The sequence below is a fragment of the Jaculus jaculus genome, chromosome 5 (genome assembly GCF_020740685.1).
Source record: "Jaculus jaculus isolate mJacJac1 chromosome 5, mJacJac1.mat.Y.cur, whole genome shotgun sequence".
NCBI classification, from domain to species: Eukaryota; Metazoa; Chordata; class Mammalia; order Rodentia; family Dipodidae; genus Jaculus; species Jaculus jaculus.
Genome location: NC_059106.1, coordinates 46,913,333 through 46,938,337, shown reverse-complemented (window position 1 = coordinate 46,938,337; position 25,005 = coordinate 46,913,333). Strand labels below are relative to the sequence as shown.

The following is a 25,005-nucleotide window of genomic DNA, read 5'->3' as shown; positions in this document are numbered from 1 at the left end:
AAAAAAAAAAAAAAAGGTCCCAGTGAGCCAGGTGGCAGGAGACTTGCTTGAGCCCAGGACTTCCAGACCAGCCTGGGCAGCGTAGCAAGATCTGTCTTTACTCAAGTGATTTTATTTCTGGCTTATCTCCCTTTACCTTACAACAATTAACCAAAAGCTGTACATATTCAGCAGACAAAGTGCCACCCAACTGCTTGGTCCCCAGGGCGCCAGGTCCTCACCATCATTCATGGTGGGTGAACTCCAGCACGGTACACTCAGATCGTGGTCACTCACGTAAGGACCTGCAGGGCCAGATTTAGGGCTAAGAGCTACAGGCTGGCTTCCATCTTTAATATATGATGAGAGTGAGCTAAAAGAGGCTCCTTCACTCTGAGGAATGAAGATTGGTCTCTGTGAGTTCAGCGCTACCAACAGTTCAACCACGAGGTCTGTGAAGACATGACTGAGGATATGTGGTGCCGAGAACAGGCACTCCTGCATGTTTTCCCACAGTGCGATGAAAGTCGCATGTGCCTGCACCCTACAGAAGACCACGTCCATGCACACACCGTATGCCACTGAGGCCTGGCAGAGAAGATATCAACCTCCTATACAAGCCAACACCCGGCCTTCTCGCCAGCCCACCTTGTAGATGTTGGTCAACGCGCTCTTACTGGGGAACTTCACAGCGTTAACTTGCACAGCAGGGCCCGTCTCAAGGACCTCGTTCTCGTTGCTCAGGGGAGTCACATAGAGCATGAAGGGCTGCGTGGTACCAATGAGCTGATTGTCCACCTGGGGCATGAAAAAGTAGCAAAACAGAAACATAATCAGCAGGCCACTCACTCCTCATCTCACCTTTGAATAGTCTCATGATGCGCAGGAACTCCGAGAGCTCTCTGGCCCATGCATTCCACGACCTCACCAGCAATTGCAAAACACATTCTCACCACCAAAGACTCGTGATGGTGATGATGGGCAAGGTGGTGCCCACCTGTAATCTTAGCACTTGGAAGACAGAGGCAGGGAGACTGAAAGTTTGAGGCCATCTTGGACCACATGTTGAGAATCTAACTCAAAAATGACAACAACAATAACAACAAATAATGATAAATAGGAATAACTATGAAAACAGTATTTTTTTTTTTTTTTTTTTTGGTTTTTCGAGGTAGGGTCTCACTCTGGCTCAGGCTGACCTGGAATTCACTATGTAGTCTCAGGGTGGCCTCGAACTCTCGGCGATCCTCCTACCTCTGCCTCCTGAGTGCTGGGATTAAAGGCGTGCGCCACCACGCCCGGCTTGAAAACAGTATTTTGAGGGGAGTACTTCACAAAGACAACAGATTTGAAATTAGCTCAACTTAACTACTCCAAAAATATACATAGTTCAAACATGTTTAATATAGTAAGTACACAGAGTTTTTGTTTGCCAATTGAAAGTTAATTCTAAAATTGAAAAGAAAACCTTTTTAAAGCCTTGGGGGAACAGATCTGATGGGTGAAGCACAGTGTCAGTCACCACAAGCACTGTGGCTTTGCTGCAAACCTGAGCACACTGTCCTTAGCTTATAAACGAGGAGCTGAGGAGAGGCCCTTGCTCCCGTAGGCCACTGGCAGAACTGGGATCTACAGGTCTGTCTGAGCCCTAGGCTGGTGCTCTTAACTGCTATGACGCTGATGCTTCTCCCTCATTCCAAATGCCTTGAAGACTCAAGCAGGAGCTCAAGCAGCTTCCAAATGGGAACTGCTCCCGTTCCTCGTCAACGCCCTCCTTCAGAAGGTTGTAGTAATTTAGTGGCAACAGGGACCCATTACTCCTCCATCCTGGAGTAGCACACAAAACCAGCCACACCTGTACACTTCAGCAGGTCAGGGGGTCACTGCTGGAGAGGCTGCATTTGCCCTCTGTTTCTACCAGAGACCCACACTGGAAGCAGGAAAGCCAACAGGCCAGATGCTGGGCACTCCTAAGAGCCCTCAGTAGCTATTCTGTACCCTGCTACCACTTCCCTACCGTCCGTAAAGATGGTAGGGATGATCTCTCCCCATCCTGCTAACAAGTAAACAGAAGTCTGGAGAAGCTTCCACAAGTTAGTTGCTCGCAATCCAACAGCTATGTGATAGAATCTCAGGCACCAGCTGTTTTGCCCTTTCTACTATGTCCCCACAATGGTTCAGGGTTAGTGCTAACTCTCCTTCTGTTGATGAGGGCAAGAAACTCTCAGCACTACCTTCCTTTCTTGCCCTTAGTGTACTCTCTAAACAGTGGTCAATGTGATTTTTTTTTTTTTTTTTTTTAGGATCTCACTCTAGCCCAGGCTGACCTGGAATTCACTATGTAGTGAATCACAGCAATCCTCCTACCTCTGCCTCCCAAGTGCTGGAATTAAAAGGTGTGTGCCACCACATCCAACCAAAGTGATTTTGAAAAACCATAAGCCAGGCTGGAGCGATGGCTCAGCAGTTAAAGGTGCTTGTTAATAAGGCTGATGACCTGGATTCGATTCCACAAGTACTCACGTACAGCCAGGGATGCAAAGTGGTGCATGTGCTTGGAATTCATTTGTAGCAGCAGGAGGCCTCCAGGGTACCCAAATTCTCTTTCTTACTCTCCCCCCAAACAAATAATATTTAAAAAAAAAAAACCCACCATAAAACAAGTCTGACTTGATGCCCTCACATCCTCTGTGGCTGCTCATTCTCTGCCTCCAAGTTTAGTTCACCCCTCACCTCCTCAGGAAGACCTTCCCAGGCTGTTTTAACTTAAAACAGCACCATGCCCACTATTCCTTCAGAGCTCTTACTACAGTATTTGCTTATGTATACTGCTTCCACAGGTGGAAGCTCCAGGAGAGCAGAGATAGCACACGTTTCATCGTAGCTATGTCTCCAGAACCTTGCTCGTACTGCTGATGGTCAGTAAAGACTCACTGAATGAAGCAATTGTTCACTATCTCATCCAATATTAAATGAGGATGAGCATCCTGACCTAAAATCTTAAGTCCAAAAGTCCAAAATGTCCCAGTATCCAAAACCAATGGGGAGAGGGGACTCCATACTATAAAACTGTTACATGCACAAATTGATGAAAACAAAATTGTCTTTGAGCAATGTGCATAAGGTGTATAGGAAGCATAAATGAATTTTGTGTTTATACTAGGGTCCCATTCCCAATGTGTATCAGGATGCACATGCAAATATTCAAAATTCCTAAAGCTGAAACACTTCTGGTTAGATACAGGGCCTGTATTTTCTATTGTTAGATATTTTCCACAGCACTGTCACAACAGGGAAACCTGTTTATTTTCTCCATTTAGGGGAGGGGATCCTGGGGCCTGAACCTTGAGCCTCATGCATCTAGGCAAGTGCTTTACCTCCCATTGACGGCATATGCTTCTTTTCTGTGCTTCACAAGACAACTGAAGACGCATTCTAAAGTTTTGTTTTCTTTTTTTTTTTTTTTGGTTTTTTGAGGTAGGGTCTCACTCTGGTCCAGGCTGACCTGGAATTAACTCTGTCATCTCAGGGTGGCTTTGAATTCATGGCAATCCTCCTACCTCTGCCTCCCGAGTGCTGGGATTAAAGGCGTGCGCCACCATGCCTGGCTTTGTTTTCTTTTTTGAGACAAGGCCTTAAGTTGTAGCCCATGCAGACAAAGAACTCACTACATACCACAAGATGAGCCCTGACTCATGGCAAATCTCTTGTCTCAGCCTCTCAAGTGTCATGGCACCTACTTTCTTCTTTTATATATTTTTTGGTTTTATTTTTATTTGAGAGCAACAGACAGAGAGAGAAAGAGGCAGAGACAGAGAGAGGGCGCCCCAGGGCTTCCAGCCACTGTAAACATACTCCAAATGTGTACACCCCCTTGTGCATCTGGCTAACGTGGGTACTGGGGAATCAAGCCTCGAACCGGGGTCCTTAGGCTTCACAGGAAAGCGCTTAACCACTAAACCATCTCTCCAGCCCCTACTTTCTTGTTAAAGCATGGAGCCGCCTGGGTAGAATAATAAACAGCCGAAATCCTAACACTTGGGAAGCAAAGACAGTGGGATATAGAGTCCAAGGTAAGCCTGGGTTATACAGTGAGAGCCACCCTAAAAAAAGTTAAAGTTGAAGTGGTAACTCAGAAACAGATCTTCTCTAAAATTAACCAAGGACAAGGAAAAACAGCTCCAAGATACTGGTTTTCTAGCTGTCCTCTAACAATGGGATGTAATTCCCTTGAATCCTTTGTTCTGTGTGACACACAGTGAAAGACAAAAGAGCTTCTGAGAAGAGATGATGCCTGGCCCTCTGTATCCGGATGCACAGCACTCTCAGGACCCAGGAGTGGCAAGCCTGGGGGCCGATGTTCCAGGAGGAATGCCTGAAATCTGTTTATTTTCTCCACTTTGGGGGAGGGGGGGTCCTGGGATCTGAACCTTGGACCTCATGCATGCTAGGCAATTGCTCTACTACTGGTAGATTGCATGTTCCAGGAGGAATGCCAGCTGTCCAGCCACGTGGAAAAGCAACCACAGGCCAGGGTCAGGGGTCCCTGTTTTGGAAATGTTACCAGAACTAGTGATCTGGACTTTCAGCGGAGGTAGGAAAGAAGGACCTCAGTATGACAATACAAAGAGACAGGAACAGTTCTGACAGTATCATAGCTAAAAACAGAATCCTTCCCCACCTACCCCAAAAAACAGTGAAAATCAGCTCATTTATTTATTTTGTTTTCTAGAACTCTGAAAATTCATCTAAAGACTTGCAGCAGTCCAGTAGGCAAGCATCCAGGAAAATCAGCTTCACGCTGGTAAGAATGAGGGTGGGCACGATTGACTGTGGTATCTACCCCCTCCCACCCTGCCCTGTGACAGTCTAGAAAGCCATCACCACCAGTCTGGGAGGCAATAGGACAGCTGCTAGTGGCATGAGGGCAGACTCACAGCTCCACAGCTACAGCTGTGAGCACTGCCAGGACCTGGCTGGCACCTCTGCCATGCCTGAGGCCAGTAATCTGTATCTTCCTCCTCCTCCCCAGGAGACTGGTTTGGTAAATAGTCTCAGGCTAGCCTCAAACTCATGGCAATCCTCCTACCTCTGCCTCCCCAAGTGCTGGGATTAATGGCGTGCACCACCATGCCTGGCCTAAAGAACCAACTTTTGATTTCATTGCTTTTCTCTATGATCAATGATTTCTAGTTCATTGAGTCCAATGTTATCTTTATTATTTCTTACATTAATTTTGTGTTTAATCTGCTCTTTTTCAGTTTCTTAAGATAACACCCAATTTCTTCCTTCTTTTACTTTTGTTTGCCTTTTGTTTATATCTGCTTGTGCAGGTGTGTGTGTGTGTGTGTGTGTACACGTATGTACGTACATTCACAGATGTGTGGCCCAATTGTGCATGCCTGTGGAAGTCACACACCTATGATATTAATTGTTCCTTATGATTTTGAAACAGGGTCTCTCACTGGGCCTGGCACTGGTGATTTGCCTAGACCAGTACTGGGTTCTGGGAATCTAAACTGAGACCTTCACATGTGGGTAGCAAGTGCTTTCCAGCTGAGCCACCTCCCCAGCTTCCTTCTGCTCTAACAGAGATGCAGGTCAGTGAACTTCCCTTCAGAAATTTGGTGTCATTTCAGGCGGGCATGGTGGCGCACGCCTTTAATCCCAGCACTTAGGAGGCAGGGGTAGGAGGATCGCCGTGAGTTCCAGGCCACCCTGAGACTACATAGTGGGTTCCAGGTCAGCCTGGACTAGAGGGAAACCCTACCTTGAAAGACTAAAAAGTAAAAAGAAATTTGAGGTCATTTCACAAACTAAGGAACTGTTTTCAACTGGTTCAAAATATTTTTTTTTTGTTGTTGTTTTTGAGGTAGGGTCTCACTCTAGCCCAGGCTGACCTGGAATTCACTATGGAGTCTCAGGGTGGCCTCAAACTCATGGCAATCCTCTAACTCTGCCTCCTGAGTGCTGGGATTAAAGGTGTGTGCCACCACACCCGACTCAAAATATTTTTTTTATTTTTTTTTATTTATTTACTTGAGAGAGACAGAGACAGAGACAGAGACAGAGACAGAGAGAGAGAGAGAGAGAGAGAGAGAGAGAGAGAGAGAGAGAGAGAATGGGCACACCAAGGCCACTGCAAATGAACTCCAGACGCATGCGCCCCTTGTGCATCTGGCTAATGTGGGTCCTGGGGAAACGAGCCTCGAACCGGGGTCCTTAGGCTTCACAGGCAATCACTTAACCACTAAGCCATCTCTCCAGCCCTCAAAATATTTTTTTAACATCTGTTTCGATTCTTTCTTTGAGCATTGAGTTATTAAAAAGTATATTAATTTCCAGATAGTTGGGAAAGGTTCCCACTTATCTTCCTGTTATCACTAATTTTATTGTGGCCAGAAAATACACTGTCCATGACCTGACTCTTCTTGGATTCCTGGAAACTGTTTTATGGTCCAGGCTGTAGGCTACCAGTCAGGCTGGCTGGGAGTGCTGTTCACGCACATCACACCCGTTTCTGATGACTTTCTGACTATTCTCTTATTCAAAAACAGTATCAAAATCCTTGCCTGAGTCAAGTGTGATGGCTCACGCCTATAGCGTCACAACTATCGGGGCTGAGGTAGAAAGATCCACAGTGAGACCGTGCTTCAAGACAAAACAAAGATCCTTGGCTGTGGCCTGAAGAGATGGTTGAGCGGTTAAAGGTGCTTGTCTGCAAGCTTGCCAATGGAAGTACAGATCCCCAGTACCCACAACAAGCTGCAAGTGCACTGATGCCCATGGCACCAGGAGGCAGAGTCAGGAGAATCCTGAAGCTTGCAGGACAGCTACTCTAGCCTTTCCAGCAGCAGGAAGGAAAAGAAGGAGGGAAGAAAGGAAGGAGGGAGAGAGGGGAGAGAAAGAGAGAAAAACAAGAGAGACACCATCGCAGACAAGGCAAAAGGAAAGCACCCACACCCAAGGCTATCTTCTGACTTTTCCCCATATATACTATGGCACGCACGTGCCCTGGTACATGCACACACACACAAACACACACACATGCATGCACACAGTTTTTAAAATCCTTGACTCTAACTATGCTTCTGTCTGACTTTTCCTTCCGTTTTCCTCCCATGTATTTGAAACTCTATGATTAGGCCTATCAATGCTCAAATGTGTCATGTCCTCTTGATTAATTAATTCTAATATCATTAGGAAATTACCTTCTTTATCTCTGGTAATATCTTTGCTCTGAAATCTGTTCTGACACTAATTAGCAAGACTCCCACTTCTTTATGACTAGTAAAAGTGTGGTCTATCTTTTTTCTTTTTAACCTATTTGTATCTTTGTATCTATCTTTGTAGTTAATGTGTATTTCTTCTTTTGGAGACAGGGTCTATGTGGCTCATGCTGACCTTGAATTCATGATCCTCCTGCCTTGACCTCCTGAGTGCTGGGATTACAGTCCCCACTAATGTGACTTTCTTGTGGGTGGCCTATGACAAGATCTGGCTTTTCTATGTGATCTCACCATATCTATGTTTTGAAAGTAAATTGACACATGAAGCCTGTGTCAACCATCTTGTCATTTGTTTGCTTTTTGTCCATGTTGTTTTCTTTACTCTCTGCTTTTTTTCTGGATTAATCAAGCACTTTTAAAAATTATCCCAACATACCTCTTTTGTTGAATAATTACTTATAACTCATTATTTTGGTGGCTGCTTAATCTTTACAGTTTCAGTCTAAGTTTGTTTTTTTTTTTTTTTTTTTTTTTTTGAGACAAGATATACAATTTAGGATTGCCCCAAACTCCCTATGTAGCTTAAAATAACCTTGAACTTCTGATCTTCCTATCTCTGCCTCCCAGGTGCAACCATACCCAGTTTTCATGCTACATAGTATCACTTAGCATATAAGATCATCCTAGCTAGGCATGGTTGCATAAAACTTTAATCCAGGACTCAGGAGGCAGTGGTAGGAGGACTGCTGTGAGTTCCTGGTCAGCCAAGGGCTACAGTGAGACCCTACTTCAGAAAAGAAGATCAGTGTAATCTATTTCCATCTCTTAAGTCTTTATGCTGCTGACAAGCATTTCACTCTTCTATATGATATGGTATAGACTTCAATGTTATTTTTGCCTACACAGCCATTATGTCTTTAAGGACTTAAACAAGAATAAGCTATCCATATAAGAATAAGTTGCCCATGTAGTTTTCACTGCTGGTTTGCATCACCACTTTGTGCTGGTTCTGATCTCTATCTCAAGTGTTTTCTGTCTGCTGAATGAGTCTCTAACATGCTGGGACATTTCCTGTCTGTGAATAATAAATTCATCATAAAAAAAAATCCTTACTTCACCCTTGCTTTTGAAAGATATTTTTTCTGGGTATAGATTTCTAGAAAAACAGCTTTTTGCCAGTTCTCCAATACTTTAAAGAAGTTGTTCACTGTCATTGTTCCCAACAAGCATGGACATTCATATCTTTGTTCCTAGGTATATAATGGTGGGGTTTTTTTTGTAACCTTCAAGCTGCTTTGACAACAGCTTTGAATAATTTGATGATAATGTGTCCAAATATCCAAATGTGTCCCTCAGCAGTAGTAGGGAGCTGGTACCAAGATGCCCTGTATAATAAAATCCAAGATTGCTCTAGTCTCTTATATAAAATAGTGCAGCATTAGCAAATAAGCTACACACAGCCTCCACATCGTCTCTAGATTACTTACAGTACCTCATACAAGGTAAATGCTGTACAAACAGGTGTTGTGTGCTATTGCTAAGGAAACAATGATAAAAAAAGAAGTCTGTATAGACACAGTAATTTTGGCCTGAGGCTGGAGAAGCCATGGGTGTAGACGGCCAGCTGTCGCCCCCTTAGAGGTTGCACATCATATCCACCCACTGAAATTTTCACTTCATTTTCATTTCTAGAAGTCTGAGTTTTTATGTCTTCCAGGTCTCTACTTAACATTTTTTGAATACACATCTCAGTTCTAATAAGAATTTTTTTTTAAATTTTTTATTTATTTATTTTGAGAGCGACAGACACAGAGAGAAAGACAGATAGAGGGAGAGAGAGAGAATGGGCGCGCCAGGGCTTCCAGCCTCTGCAAACGAACTCCAGACGCATGCGCCCCCTTGTGCATCTGGCTAACGTGGGACCTGGGGAACCGAGACTCGAACCGGGGTCCTTAGGCTTCACAGGCAAGCGCTTAACCACTAAGCCGTCTCTCCAGCCCCTCTAATAAGAATTTTAATGTCTTCTGAAAACCCTAACATTTGCTAGTTCAGGATCGTTTTGACAGCTTATTCTTGTCATTTTGGCGTGCTTCCTGCTCATTTACAACTTCTGACAGGCTGTCAGCCAGTGGATTTGGCCTTGGGTGCTGGACACTTTTGTATTACAATAAATCTCCTTGAGTGTTGTTCCAGGATACAGTTAATTTACTTGAAAATGGTTGACCCTTTCAGCTCTTCCTTTTAATGATTTTCCAGGCATGATCAGAGCAGAGCTCAGTTCGAGGCTAATGAGGCTAATTAACCATGGAGGCACATTTTAGATTTCTAGTCCACCTGGCAGGGGCAGGCCACATTCCCAGCCTATGAGTACCAGGCACTATTCCCTTAGATCATACTTATCAATACTGAATACTCAGGGGGGACCTTCTCTAGGGCCCCAGATTTAGTGTGCAGCTCTCTTTCTCAGGCACACGCATGTAACCATAGCTGTCTTGGTCTCCATGAACGCTCAGCCCTGATTTTGATCACGGATCCTTTGTGCAGGGCTCTGTTTAGTCTCCTTTCCCAGCACCATGGCCGGGAAAGTGCTCAAGCTGTTTCACCTCTTTTGTTTGCCACTGTGCAGGGTCACTGTCCTTTAGGGTCTAACATCCAGTGTCCTAAAGTTAGCTCCTCATTTTTTATGGAGTTTGTGGTTGTGTCAGGCGGAAGAGAGAGCCAATCCCATTACTCCATCTTGTCTAGAAGGGAAAGTCCAGACCCGACTGCTTCACCTATGATGACCCTCTACTCCCCTGAATGACGGCTATGGCTCAACTTCCTCCGTGCCACTGTGACTTAACCCAAGGTGTTCACACACCAGCTAGTATATCTATAACTCCCCTGTAGAAAAACATTAGTTAGTGAGACAAATATGGGTGGAAACTACTCCATAAGATGATTTTGTTGTTGACACAAGATTACTTTCCCCCAAATGCTAAACTTTGTAGAACACCAAACATTAAATTCGGCTGGGTGTTTAGCATGAAAATAAGATTATTCACTCTGGAACTGAATAGCTTACCTGGACATCCTGTATGCTGAGTTCAAGCATGTGACTGGTTGCCAGCTGGGTGTAGTGGACATTGATGCCTGTAAGACTTGCAAAGACCAATTCTTCTGGAACTTTATTGATTAAGGAGATACCAATTCCACCTTCTAACCGCACAAGTACCTGAAAGGAAATCAAAAGCATCACATTGATTGCTTAAAAACAGAGTTTATGGTAGCCAAAATATAAGCAAATGAATAGTTTTCAATCCCTGGACTCTGCCTCTGAGCTGGTGGAAACTGAAGTCTGTCATGCACCTTCTGGGCTCAAGTACCTTGTCTCCCTAAGACCTTCCTGTTTTGGGAGACTTCACAGCTAGGCCAGAACTCCAGAGGAATGTAGTGATCTCTCGACTACATCTCAGACATTCTTCAGTAAAGGAGTGAAAGTGATCTGACAACCTATCTATTTGGGATGTGAGCTTCTAGCAGGTTACTCAATGTGCTTTCACACAGTCTAACATGGTGCCTCCTACATAGGCGCTCGTTGTTTTTTTTAATTGAGTATCATGGCTGGGGAGATGTCTTTGTGGTTAAAGGCACTTGCTTGCAAAGTCTGCTAATCCAGGTTCAGGTCCTCAGCACCCACATAAAGCCAGATGCACAAAGTAGCACATGTGTCTGGAGTTTCTCTGCAGTAGCAAGAAGTCCTGGCATGCCCATTCTCTTTCTTTTTCTCTCTACCTCCTGCTTGCAAATAAATAAAAGGTTTTTTCTTTGTTTTTTTTTTTTTTAATTGAGTATCAAGTAAGTACGCTTTTTCATGTTTATCTCATTTCCCTTTGAAAATTTGTCATTTTCTTGCTAATGTCCAACCAAAGAGAAGAGAGGAAAGATGTTAAGAATTAGATGGAGAAAGAAGAAAACCTTCTAGTTTTTTTAATTGTTGACTTTAAATCGCTTAGTTCCCCTCCCCCGCTTTTTTGGTGTCAACTTGCTTTAGCAACATTTATTAGGCTATGATTCCAGATCAATTTTAGCCATCACTGACATGACTTCCCACATCCTTGTGGTCACAGTTAAGAGAAGGAGAAGCAACACCCAGATTCAGAACTTACACCAGGCAGAAAGAAAACAATCCCCGAGAGAAATCCTCAGCAAACTGCTGATCAAGAAAATAACTCTTTGTGGCTAGAGAGAGGGCTTAGTGGTTAAGACTCTTGTCTACAAAGCCCAAAGACCCATGTTCAACCCCCAAGGTCCCATGTAAAGCTAGATGCACAAGGTGATGCAAACACACAATGTCACACACACAGGGTGGCACATGTATCTGGAGTTCCATTCCAGGCTGGAGGCTCTGGCAAGGCTAATTTCTCTCTGTCTCTCAAAAAGAAAAAGAAAAAAATCCTTCAGCATTTGAAACTTACTTCCAGTTCCTGCTCTGTGTGTGGTTTCCTCAGTTTCCGCAGCTCTTGCTCAGTAACAGGAAGGTCCTCCGCATCATAAGATGGACGATCACTTTTCCGCTGGCTGAAATCTGATATCTGAGGACAAATAAGACAGTATACAGAGGGTTCTCACTTCCACAGGGAAATCCATTCTAACCCATGTAAACTGTGTAGGTCAAAAGTCACTATATGATGGCTGGAGAGATGGCTTAGTGATTAAGGTGCTTGCCTGAGAAGCCTAAGGACCCAGGTTCGACTCCCCAGAACCCATGTAAGCCAAGGTGGCTCATGTGTCTGGAGTTCATTTGCAGTGGCAAGAGACCAATAAATAAATTTTTTAAAAATCACTATATAAAAAGCCCAGTGTGGTGGCATTATTTCTTTAATATCAGCACTTGGGAGGCAGAGGTAGGGAGCATCACTGTGAGTTCAAGGCCACCCTGAGACTACATAGTGAATCCCAACTCAAGCCAGGGCTAGAATGAGACCTCAAATCCCTCCTCCCCACCTCAAAATAAGAAAGTCGCTATATGCTCAAGAGTCCTCTGGTAGCTAAGTGCTTCCTAGCACTAATGCAAGATGGGGACAGCAAATGTGGCCCTACATCTGTGCAGCACACACCAGCTGAGGACCTTGCCAGTTTGACAGAGTAAGGTGGGACATCTGCCAGGGCATGGAATGACACAGTCACAGCATGTGAACTTCAAGGTCCTGGCATTCACTTCTGACTTACTTAAAGAGAGTACTTTCTAAGGTGGAATTTAACTTTAGAAGAAAAATCACTACTACAGTTCACTATTTTCTTTTCCTTGCTCCCTAATTACAATACGACTGATTAAGGCCACTCCAGCACAGATCTCGCCCTGAGCTTCAGGCCTGTATTCACACTGACTTCCAGACGTTGTCACATAGACTCACGTAGCAACCTTAACTCAACAAGTGCCAAACCTAACTCCTCACTCCCCATGTATGCTCTGTGCTCCAGCAGTGATCTGAACTGTCGTCCCCTCAGTGACCAGGGAGGAATCCTGGGGTCATCCTTGATTCAGTCCCCCCACCACCCTCAATTACTAAATACGCTCCAGTTACACCGCTTCTTTCCATCCTCCCAAGCCCACCCTGCCCTTTGTTCCAGTCCAGGCCCTCATTGTCCCACATCCACATCCAGCTGCAAGGATGATCTGGGCTTTCGCTGCCTCTAGCTTTGCCCACCACCTCTCCACATGGCAGTCATGGGAGGACCCCAATCACATTCTGATGATGCCAGTCCCTGACTCCCGCCTACCTGCCTTAGATAAATCACTCTATCGTTAGTATCCCAGCTTCTCATGTCCTGGGCCTATCTAAACTCTATCATTAGCCTTATTTCTTACCATATTTTACTTGCCAGTCAGGCTAAGGACTTCTCTGTTACGTTTCTTGACTAATCAGCATCCCAAACACTATGTGATTTTAGTCTTTTATACTTATTTCCAAATCTTTACTCCCCTAGAATAAACTGTAAGAGGACAAGGAATTCTGTGTGTTCCCTGGCACATGCTAAGTACCAGAACTGTACCTGGTTCTGTACTGGGTCAATACCTTCCTGCTGGGTGAAACTGTGTCACTAAGACAAAGGCCCTCCGCCTTTACTGTTCTACTCAGTTACCTCTTTCCTATTAGCCTACAGAGATCAGTTTACATATTCTTTCTTGTAGAAAGCTCCCCCAATTTCTAAATCCCAAAATAAAGACCTTTCTACAAAGCCTGCCCTCATGACACAACATTTTAATTGGTTGATTGGGGACCTCATATCTTTTGTTAGTATGTCAATTATTTAAATTATCAGTGATAACACTGATAATATTAGTACACATTGTTCTTCATATTATCTTCCTTAGTGCTTACACTTTTTTTTTTAAAGATAGGGTCTGTAGCTGGGTGTGGTGGTGCCTTTAATCCCAGCACTCGGGAGGCAGAGGTAGGTAGATCGCTTAGAGTTCAAAGGTTAGGTGTGTGTCTTCCAACTTGCTTAAAACTAGAAATCCCAGCACTTGGAAGGGAGAGGTAGGAGGATAGCCATGAGTTCAAGGCCACCCTGAGACTATATAGTGAGTTCCAGGTCAGCCTGGACTAACATGAGACCCTACCTTGAAAACCCCCCCCACCAAAAAAAAAAAAAAAGATAGGGTCTGTGTAGCCCAGGCTGGCCGTGAACTTACGGAAGTCCTCCCACGTGCCAGGAGCAGTGTGCACCGCCCCCCTAGCTAATTCCTACACTGTTAGATAAGACCTTACGTGCATGATGCTTTTTCTTTATACTTATATTTTACTTCTACTTCCTACTCATAACTTTAGGATGTAGCCCCTACCCCCTTTTCACAGATAAAGACATATCTTCACACTAGCATAAGTCTGTTCAATGACTAAGCATGAGGAAGAGATAGCTCCTGTATGACAGGTGATCACCTGGAGTGCTCTAGTTGGCCCATCGGGGATGACTCTGATGGATAACATTCCAGAACCAGGCCGCATTTTTTGGTTAATAAATTGTTGTTCGGGTGGAACTGGCCCCAAAAGCTCCACAGATGAGTCAGGACCAAGAACAACTTCAGCTCCATCAAACAATCCAGAAAGACCTCCTTTGGCCTGAAAGACATCATTGTAAAAATGAGTAAGAAAAGGCAAAGTCAGACTGTCATATTATATACCATTTGAAAAAGGTTACTGAACTTAAATGCTCCTTTTGGAAGGTCATAATCATTAATGTTTATTTGGTCTTACTAGCGTATGAAAAGTAAGATTATGTAAGTTATACCACATGAATTTGGGGAATTATGTAAGAGATGACTCCATCAATAGTTAATTGGTTTTATCCAACCTTTATTTTTAATTTTTAAATCATTTTTTCTTTTGAACTTTTTAAAAAAACTTTATTTGCAAGCAGAGAGAGAGAGAGAGAGAGACAGACAGAGACAGAAAAAGAGAGAATGAGCACACCAGGGCCTCCAGCCACTGCAAATGAACTCCAAATGCATATGCCACTTTGTGCATCTGGCTTTACACAGCTACTGGGGAATCAAACCTGGGATGTTAGGTTTTGCGGGCAAGTGCCTTAACTGCTGAACCATCTCTCCAGCCCTACTTTGAAATTTAGTTTACTTTTTGGCAATTTGATATATGTGTATGATATATTTGATCATATTCATCCCTCATTACCTTTTCTTGTCTCCTTGCCCATTCTGCCCTTATATAAATTTTAGTCATTAAAAAACAAAACAACAACGACAACCAAAAACCTTTGGGGCTGGGGAGAAAGCTCAGTTTGTAGCGTGCTTGCTGTGTAAGCATGGTAGGCATGAGGACCTGACTTCAACCCCCAGCACCAATGTTAAAGCCAGGCATGGTAGCATGTGCCTGTAATTCCAGCACCAGGGGAGGTAGAGACGGGACGATCCCTGGAGCCCACTGACTAGCCATGTTAGCCTAAGTGCGCTCCTGGCCAATGAGAGACCCTGTCTCAAAAAGAGGTGGGCAGCATACCTTAGGACGACATCTGAGCTTGTTCTCTGGCCTCCACATGTGTGCACACCTTCACACACACAAGTGTGCCTACTCACATACAAGCACACATGTACACTATACACATGCCTAAACCTGAACAACTAACCCAAATATTCGAAGTTGGAGTCTCTTCTCAAATGTAATACAGTTCTTGGACTATCAGCGGATGCCCAGTTCTATAAACTTGTTGGGGGGGAAAAAAAATCCTTGCTGTAGAATATCCCACATGAAGTGTAAGTCCCAAGATAAAGCTGGTGGAGGGCACCATGGACCACTGAGGACAAATGCAAATGAATGTCTGAATTCCATTTGTTTGCTTTTCAAGACAGGGTCTCACAGGCTGCAAAGGCTGGCCTTGAACTCATAATCCACCTGCCTCTGCCTCCTTCAGTGCTTGGGTTATTGTTGTGTGCCGCCCTGCACAGCCCCTTAGCTCATTTTAAAATACTGAATAATGGCTGGGAGTCGTGGCGCATGCCTTTAATCCCAGCACTTGGGAGGCAGAGGTAGGAGGATCACCATGAGTTCAAGGCCACCTTGAGACTACATAGTGAATTCCAGGTCAGCCTGGGCTAGAGTGAGACCCTACCTCGAAAAATCAAAAAAATAAAATAAAATAAAATACTGAGTAATGAAAAGGAAACTCTGAGCTGAATTCACAGGAGAGTTTTCAATACAAGGAAAGACTTCTGTAACTTGTAAGTTTAGAAAATGCATATATAACTCAATAAGGACAGTGTTGGAAAAATGTTTTAATACTTTCAATTGCTTTAGTTAGCTTAAGAAGATTGAAATAAGCCTATTTCCCTAACCAAAACACATTCTACTCTGATGAATACTATTATTATGGGGTTATTCACAAGCAATGAAATGATGAAACAGATTTAGGAAACAACAAACACAAGAAAGGGATTGGGGCGGGGCGGGGGGAGGAAAATGTTCCAAGAAAATTGGAATTACATGGGGTTTAAAAAAACCTAGAAGTAAAGTCGGGGTCAGACCCGGAATCCACCAATTATAACAAGCCCTCTTTAGCCTCTAGAAGTCTGAACTGTATTGCTAATTGGAAATCACAAATCCATTCCAGATGTGTGCTTTGTATAAGTAAGCAGCTTGCCTTTGATGAAAAAGCTCAGGGCAAGAGAGATAAAGAAAATAAATCTCACCAACTAGAAGTGGGGAGACTCCTTAGAGTCATGCACACTGCCCTGGACCACAGCCTCCCCTGTGAAAGGACAGCCTGGCTCTACCAAGAACAAAGATGCCAAGAGTCTCTGCGAAGGGCCTCATGTGTGCGTTCATGTAAACCCAAATTGGGACAGAATTGTAGGCAGTCACATATACTGTCCTGTTAATATATGCAAAGCGCCGAGCCACCCTCCTATCTCCCCATCTCAGAGCCGTGGGTCTGTTCCCAGCTTACAGAAAAGGCAAAAAAAAAAAAAAAATCTCAACTTAAAACTCCTATTGCTTATAAAGTGCCTGAGAATGCATCGTGCAACAGAAAGGCTGTACTGAAGAGAGAGGAGTGGTGCCTGTGACATTTGCTGCAACAATTAAACACTGATTCGGACACTGCTACGCATGCGGCAATGAAGTCAAGATTACGGACAGCCCACGAGCTAGCTCCTGCAGCCAAGACTGCTATGTCTACTAAACTAATTCCAGGAGGCTAAAACTCGGGGTTGGCTTTTAGTGGATACTTTTATTGCCTTTTTTTAAAAAGTACATAGGCAACTTATGTCATCAGAAAAAAAAAAAAAATTCAGGGGAAAGGAGGAAAGTAAGGAGGGAGGCAAACAGGCAAAAGCTATCACCCAGAGCACGCTGCGTCTGTCACTCTCAAGAATCCTTCCCAGGTATAAACGGCTGCACCACAAAAGCTTGAATGCCCTTTATTAAGAGTAGCGCTCTATAATGATTGGTCAAGCTGGGCGGACATTTTTTCAAGGAAGAACCAAACCCCATGTGCTGAAACCAAAGGTACCAAAAGCTGCTGACCTGCACAACCAGCCCATGCAAGCCGCAGGTCAGCTTCCCCTCGCGGAAACTCCATGTCTGAGTGGTGCTTCGCCTGCGGTCCGGCTTCCTCAGCATCAGCGGCTCATACCTGGATAAAGAAAGGCATTGAGTCCTCGGGGCCAGCGAGAAGCTGAGGATCAGGCTGTGCTGCGATCCTCCGAGCAATTTCTACCCGGCAAATCTAGTGGGGTAACTTAGTTTCAGTCATATGGCACTAAAGGGTCTCTCGGTGACAAAAGATGAATAAAGGTTTGAGATATAAGTTCACAGGCTGGAGAAGTAGCTCAGCGGGTAAGGCATTTGCCTGCAAAGCCTAAGGACCCAAGTTTGACTCCCCAGTAACCACGTAACGCAGATGCACAAGGTGGCACGGAATCTGTCTTTGGGAATTTGACAAGCTTGAGCCATTGGGATAAAAATATAAATATATCCAGGCGTGGTGGCACACGCCTTTAATCCCAGCACTCAGGAGGAAGATGTAGGAGGATCACCGTGAGTTCAAGGCCACCCTGAGAATACAGAATGAATTCCAGGTCAGCCTAGACTACAGTGAAACCCTACCTCGAAAAACCAAAACACACACACACACACACACAAATTCTCGGGCTGGAGAGATGTCTTAGCAGTTAAGGCACTTGCCTACAAATCCAAAGAACCTGGATTGGATTCCCAGGACCCATGTAAACCAGATGCACAAGGGGGCTCATGTGTCTGGAGTTCATTTGCAGCAGCTGGAGGCCCTAGCAACAATTCATATTCTCATTCTCTCTCTCTCCCTCTCATAAATAAAAATAAACACTTTTTAAAGGTCAGCCTGGGGTAGAGTGAAACCCTACCTTAAAACACCAGAAAGAAAAAAAAATTTACTTAGAAATAAAACATCAATCCTTGTACGAGTTTATAGAACCCTATTTGGGGAGACAAATTCCCAAGTTTGAATTTGAAAGCAATGAGCTTGACTCGGAAGTCACCCGGCAGATTACCTATTGTCAGTCACTGCGGCCAGCCCCGCGATATCCAGGATGGCGGAGCCCTCGGTGGAGCGCGCAGCCAAGGGCTTGTTGGGGTTGTGGGGAACAGCAGAGCCCTCATGGGCCAGCATTCCTGCTCCTGTCATCCTCCAGAGCTGAGAACGCTTTCCTGGCTCCTGATGGGCAAAACACAGAGACAAAAGAGCCACGCTGTGGGTCACACATAGCTCTGCACCAGAAGGACTGTCTCTGAGGACTAAGCTCTTTACTAGGAATGTGTCCACCCTGAACAAGGGCTGAGCTGAGGGCTGGGAAGACGGCTCAGTGGTTAAAGGTGTTTGCTCGCAAAGCCTGCCAGCCTGGGCCAGTATGCATGTAAACGCACAAAGTGGCACATGCATCAACTTATTTGCATGGGGCCTATGTGTCAGAAAAACAGCTTTTATGGTCTTCGATGTTACTTATTTTTTTACATGCTCGGGATTGAACCCAAGGTCTTGCCCGTGCTAGGCAGTGCTCTTCTGGGGAGCCCCATCATCAGCCCTGCATTCTACATCCTACAAAGCAGACATCAAAGTGTGTAATATGACCACCAAAGTCAAAATGCAGGGATCTGAGGCATAGCAGCTAGGTGAGTGACCTGGACAAGGTATCTAATCTCTCAGAACCTCTGTTTGCTGTCCTGCCAAAGAGAACTAAGCTACCTTTGCAGTTGTCCTAATAAGTACAGTAACAAGGTGTTTAGCACATGCCTGGTACATGGTACGGCCGCCGTTAGCCTGTGCTAGGCTCTTACCATCACATCTCCTAACACAGTACTTTCTGAACAGTAAGCACGTCAGTTGATTCATCTAGTATGCCTGAGAGGCTGCAGGAAAATCAAGCTCAAAGAATGGGAACTATAGGACATCATCCACCTTAAAGTGGCTGAACCAGAGTTGAAAGTGAGACTTTCCACTGGCTGCCGCCGCCTCCTATGTCCCCAAGTTGAAAGCAGGCCTCATTCTCCATTTCCCATGCCCACATACCTACCACTATGTTCACAGCCCAACCCTGGCCACACGACATGCAACAAGCCAAGGCAGGAAGCATCTTAGTGTCCTGCACATGCTAGACTGTGAGTCAAAGCCAGAAGACCAGTGAGGAGCGCTGCCACACAGGACTCCTTTCCAGTCTGCCCTATGCACAGGCTTCTCCTGAGCTGTCAATCAACAACACTTCCACTTCAAAAATGGAGAAAGCAACATGAATGAGCTCAGTAGAAAACCTTATTCTGGCTAGATAGTCTACAAGATATAACCACCAATAAAGGGGGAGTGGGGACAGTCCAGACAGAAGTTGGAAAAGTTTAACTTTAGAATCATGGACTCTGGCCAGTAAATCCCCAGGCCCAGAATTGGATTGCCCCCCTCAGTGAGCTGTTGGCCGGGGGACCATGAGGTCCCCAAAGCAATGCAGGCCATTTCCAAAGCATTTGATTGCCTGCCAGAGCTAAGAAAGACCCTATTGCTGAAGACACCGTAGAACAGGACACTGGAATATCGTGCTGGAATTGAAGGGAAAGTAGCTCCCTCCTGGCCAGCCTCACAGCACTAGAAAGTACTATAGGAGCAGCTAGAAGAAAACCGTCACCAACAGCATGAATGAGCAGGGGACCCTGAAAAATATGAAATCAACCGGCTAGACAAGAAGTACACACTTGTGCAGTATTGGCACACCTCGGTGGGTAACCAAAACTGTTCTCTAATAGGACATGAGGCCCTCTCAGTAGGAGAGAACTCGTATCTGATACCAAGTCAGAATCCCATTGCCAAGAAAAATCACAGACTCTGGGAGAAGCCCTCACTGCTCTCTGGAAAAGAACGGTGAGCTTGCACACCAAAAATAAAAATAAAAAAATAAATCCTCAAACTTGCATACCCTCCTTAACTCAAGCTGATCTCTCTCTTGTTTGGAGAATCTGCTTTATTCAGATGACACCGAAAACTGAAGAGAACCAAGATCCATAAGAAGTCAGCCGACTGCCCACCATGAAATGTGCCACCTCTTCCATTCCGCTACAGCCCAGGAGAAATTTCAGGGGGAGTGACGACAACATAACACAGCCAGTCTCAGGTTGATGGTGACAAACACAGTGGTCAATCAAAACCTATCAAAACAGAAAACCAGCTGGGCGTGGTAGCACACACCTTTAATCCAAGCACTGAGGAGGCAGAGGCAGGAGGATTGCCATGAATTCAAGGACATCCTGAGACTACAAAGTGAATTCCAGGTCAGCCTGAGCTAGAGCAAGACCCTACCTCAAAAAAAAAAAAACAAAAAACAAAAAACAGAAAACCAGAGGCTACAGAGAACTCAACACTAAATTAGACTGCCAACTAACTCAGGGAACATTGTGGAAGAGGGAGTAGAAAAATTGTAGGAGCCAGAGAGTGGGGAGGAATGTTGTGAGGCATGGTTCCCCACTACCTCACAGGGACTGACTGAGGCCTTCATGACCCCACAGTGAATACCATAACCCCTCTCCAGAGTAACAGGAGCAAGGCAAAGGGATAAAAGAGAATAACCTGTTTTATATACATACATACATACATACATACATACATACATACATACATATATATATATATATAAGTAGAGATGGGTCTGAAGAGATGGCTCAGCAGTTAAAGGTGCTTGCTGGCAAAGCCTGATGACCCAGGTTCAATTCGCCAGTACTGATGTAAAAAGCCACATGCACAAAGTGACAAATGCATCTGTAGTTCTTTGCAGTAGCAAGAGGCCTTGGCATACCCATTTTCTCTCTCTCATTCTCTGTCCCACACCCCTCCATGAAAATAAATTTAATAAAATTCCTAATGGAGGTAAGGCTAGAGAGATTGTTCAATGGTTAAAGGTACTTGCTTACAAAGCTTGATAGCTTGGGTTCAATTCCCCAGTACCCATGTGACGCTAGATGCACAAAGCAGTGTATGTGTCTGAAGTTATTTTGCAAGGGTAGGAGGATCTGACAAGCCAATACTTTCTCTTTCTCTCTCTCCTTGCAAGTAAATAAATAACTTTTTTTTAAAAAAAATGGAGATGTACCATTTTCTTCTTCTCCTTTTCTCTTCCCTTACAATTTAGTTCCTAGGGCTGGAGAGATGGCTTAGCAGTTAAGGTATTTGCCTGCAATGCCAAAGGACCCCAATTTGATTCCCCAGGACCCACATAAGCCAGATGCACAAGGTGGAACATGTGTCTGGAGTTCGTTTGCAGTGGCTGGAGTCTCTGGTGCATCCATTCTCTCTCTCTCTCAAATTAAAAAAAAAAAAAAAAAAAAAAAAAAAAGGTTCCTAAACCTTCAGATAGGACTGATAAAGAAAGCAGCCCATTGGGCTGGAGAGATGGCTTAACAGTTAAATGTTTGCCTATGAAGCCTAAGGACCCCGGCTTGAGGCTTGATTCCCCAGGACCCACATTAGCCAGATGCACAAGGGAGCGCATGTGTCTGGAGTTTGTTTGCTGGAGGGCCTGGTGCGCCCATTTCCCCCCCCTCCCCTCTCTCTCTCTCTCTCTCTCTCTGCCTCTTTCTCTGTCTGTCACTGTCAAATAAATAAATAAAGTAATAATAACAAAATATAAAAATAAAAAAGAAAGAAAGCAGCCCATGTGGCCATGTGTGTTATCCCCTGACCATTAGAAATCTGTAAGAAGTTGTATAACCTCAGCTTGGGCTAGAGAGATGGCTCAGCCATTCAAGGTGCTCAGTATCTGCAAAGGCCGCTGGCCTGGGAAAGCTTCCCCAGGACCCACATAAAGTCACATGCACCAAGTGGCAGATGCGTCTAGAGCTTATTTCCATTGACAGGAAGACCTAGTGTACCCATTCTTCCTCCCTCCAATAAATACATTTGAAAATTAATATATATGTAAGTAGAAGAACAAATTAATGGGGGTGTAAAGACCTAAGTGAGGTCAGGGGAAGAGATTGAGTAAGGAAAGGTGGAGGGAGGGCTAATCAAAATCTAAGAGGATATAAATAAGTCATATGGAAACCTACTTTTTTGGACAATGGAACACACAGGAGCCATGGGTTGTTATTAGAAAATTTTCAGTGCCATGGATGGGATATGTTTCAGATGGTTGTTGGTCAGGGGGGTCCCTGATGCCCCCAAAACATTACAGTCCATTGCGGAGGCCCTTGGTTTCCCACCAGGAATAGATGGTAAGGCCTTATTGCTGAAGACTGCATATACTTGGGCAGCAAGGTTACTCACTGAGAAACCCTGTTGGAGCTAAGATGAAAACCTCTCCATGTAGACCAGCTGACAGAATGCTGAAAGAACCCATGCTGCATGCAGTTCAATGGAAGAGAGAGATACCACCAGTGAAGATGCTCAACAGTGGACACTGCAAGACTTGTATTTGGCCAGCCAGGCAAAATGAGCCAGTGGATGCAATAGTGGCACATCTGTTAGGGGTAAACCAACAGCACTGTAATTTGACTGGAGGCCTGCTCCATGGGAGGGAATATACCCTTGATACTGAAAACCTACAATAGGGGTAGTCATGAGCCCTAGGAGTGTAACGATGCTACTATATGGCTAAAAGTATATACTATGCTCACCAAACTGTGCCAGGGCCTCCAGCCACTGCAAATGAACTCCAGACACATGTGCCCCTTGTGCATCTGGCTAATGCAGGTCCTGGGGTATCAAACCTGGGTCCTTTGGCTTTACAGGCAAACACTTTAACCACTAAGCCACCCCTCCAGCCCTCAGGGCATTTTTGAACTGCACACCTCTAGTGCCCACAACCTCAAAGAGGCTTTTGCATCCATGTGTTCCCAAACTTCTGTCATCTTTCAGTTTCAACTATTTATGACCAGTCTTCCTGCCACTGTTAATATTTCTGCCCAAATTTTACTGCCTTTCTTTCTACCACTGAGTCTATTAAGAAAAACATTCCTTTAAACTCACTTGCAAAGAACTGACATGCCTTTTTATCTTTTTATGCTGATTTACCAATATGTGTGAAAGAAGGGAATATTTTTATTTAATTCAGTTTGGGGAGATTAGGGAAGAGTTATGCCGATAAATGAAATAGTAAAAAACGCAAATCATAAACCAAAGGGGCTCACTTTTCCTAAAAAGGACATGGAAGGTCAGAAAGGCTGGAATTCGCAGTGAGGCATCAGTGGGGAGCACTGGCTGGACTGGGTAGGGTCTTCAAGATTGCCTGGTCCATAACTTGAGTAAGACATTCACTCCAAGTTTCCGCTTTCTTGGCTGTCCAACAAAGGCGTTAGACTAGCTAACCCTGAGCCCTTCCCAGGGGCTCTACCCCCATGTTCTCCGCTCGCTCACCTTCTTCTTCAGGATGACTCTTTGGGTCTTTGGTGAGACATCCAACACCAGCTCTGCACAGGTAACAGCCTTGTTAGCCACGGGCCTTCCTGTTCCCTCCTGTAAACTAAGATTAAATAAATGAGTATGAAAACACACACACGCACACAAGTATGTTTAAGTATTTATGGGGCTGGAGAGATGGCTTAGTGGTTTAGGCACTTGCCTGTGAAGACTAAGGACCCAGGTTCGACTCCCAGTACCAATATCAGCCCGATGCACAAGGTGGCACATGCACCTGGAGTTCATTTGCAGTGGCTGGAGACCCTGGCGTGCTCATTCTCTCTATCTTCCTCTTTCTCTCTCTCTCCCTTTCTTAAATAAATAAATAAATAAATTTTTATGAAGTATTTGTAAGTGAGTGTAAAAAAAAATCTCCATTAAATAAGAAAAATTTCTGGCAGACACCTGTAATTTTAGCACCCAGGATGCTGAGACAGAAAGGCCAAGGGCTCAAGACTAGCCTGGGATACACAGCAAGACTTTACCTCAAAATGAAGAAAAAGCTCTGAAGTATAAAAGGGAAAAATCTAACTTGAGAAGTATTAAGGATTAGGATTATACAATTATTCCTGGACAATCAAAGATTCATTTGTCTGTTTCTCTCTCCTGATAATTTTAGCAACATTCAAAGGGAGTTTAAAAAAAAAAAAAAGGCCAAACCCAAGGCAGACATACTAAGGACCAGCAATTTGTTCTACTCTGCCAGTCAGAATATTGCCACCACTCCATCCCCAAGTCTTGGCAAGAAATCAGTTCTTTTCAGATTAGAAAAATGGGGGGCAGGGGAAGGGTTAATAATCACCTTCCTCTAATTCAATCCTGTGGTACTTTCTCTAAGGCTTTCAAAGTCCATGTTTTACAGGCTGTTGCCGGCTACCTATGCCCTGGGGTATGTGGGTGAGGTTTTATTTAGATTACTTGTCTGTTTACACTAACCCTCAATATCAAAAGAGGCACTGATATATTCTTCTAGATACCAAGAGCATAAGTGGCAAAAAGAAAATCTGACAGATTTCACCAAAGTAAGAAAACTTATGTTCTTCAAGCGATGCTTTCCTTGGTTAAGAGACAATTTATAGAATGGGAGAACTGTTTGCAAGTCAAAAGGGACTGGTATCAGTACATAAAGAACTTTTTCAACCCAACAATAAAAAGGCCACTGTATAGAAGAGGCATTAGTTGGAAAAAAGAGTGGATTCAGTGGAGGAGAGGTGGGCAAGGGAGTGTGGTGGGAGGAGGTTATAATCATGGTATAATGTCTATATGTATAGAGATTATCAATAAACTATTTTTTAAAAAAATTTAAGGCCATTTTAAGACAAGCAAAGAATTTGAAGACATTTCTCCAAAGACAAATAGCATATAAGCCATTTTACATGAAAAGATAAACAAT

The 25,005-nt window shown here is 44.3% G+C and overlaps 1 protein-coding gene across 5 annotated transcripts in view; it reads right to left on the bottom strand.

Annotated features, from left to right (window-relative positions):
• Vps13d (vacuolar protein sorting 13 homolog D) overlaps nucleotides 1-25,005 on the bottom strand; it is a 274,368-nt gene that overhangs the window by 103,248 nt on the left and 146,115 nt on the right. For all 5 annotated transcript variants that reach the window (XM_045149288.1, XM_045149289.1, XM_045149290.1 and 2 more), the window contains 7 exons: nucleotides 23,571-23,676; nucleotides 18,235-18,398; nucleotides 17,231-17,339; nucleotides 14,135-14,314; nucleotides 11,666-11,782; nucleotides 10,273-10,422; nucleotides 628-777 (listed from right to left, as the gene is read on the bottom strand). In XM_045149288.1, coding sequence (XP_045005223.1) covers nucleotides 628-777; nucleotides 10,273-10,422; nucleotides 11,666-11,782; nucleotides 14,135-14,314; nucleotides 17,231-17,339; nucleotides 18,235-18,398; nucleotides 23,571-23,676 — 976 coding nt within the window. The remainder of the gene's footprint in view (nucleotides 1-627; nucleotides 778-10,272; nucleotides 10,423-11,665; nucleotides 11,783-14,134; nucleotides 14,315-17,230; nucleotides 17,340-18,234; nucleotides 18,399-23,570; nucleotides 23,677-25,005) is intronic.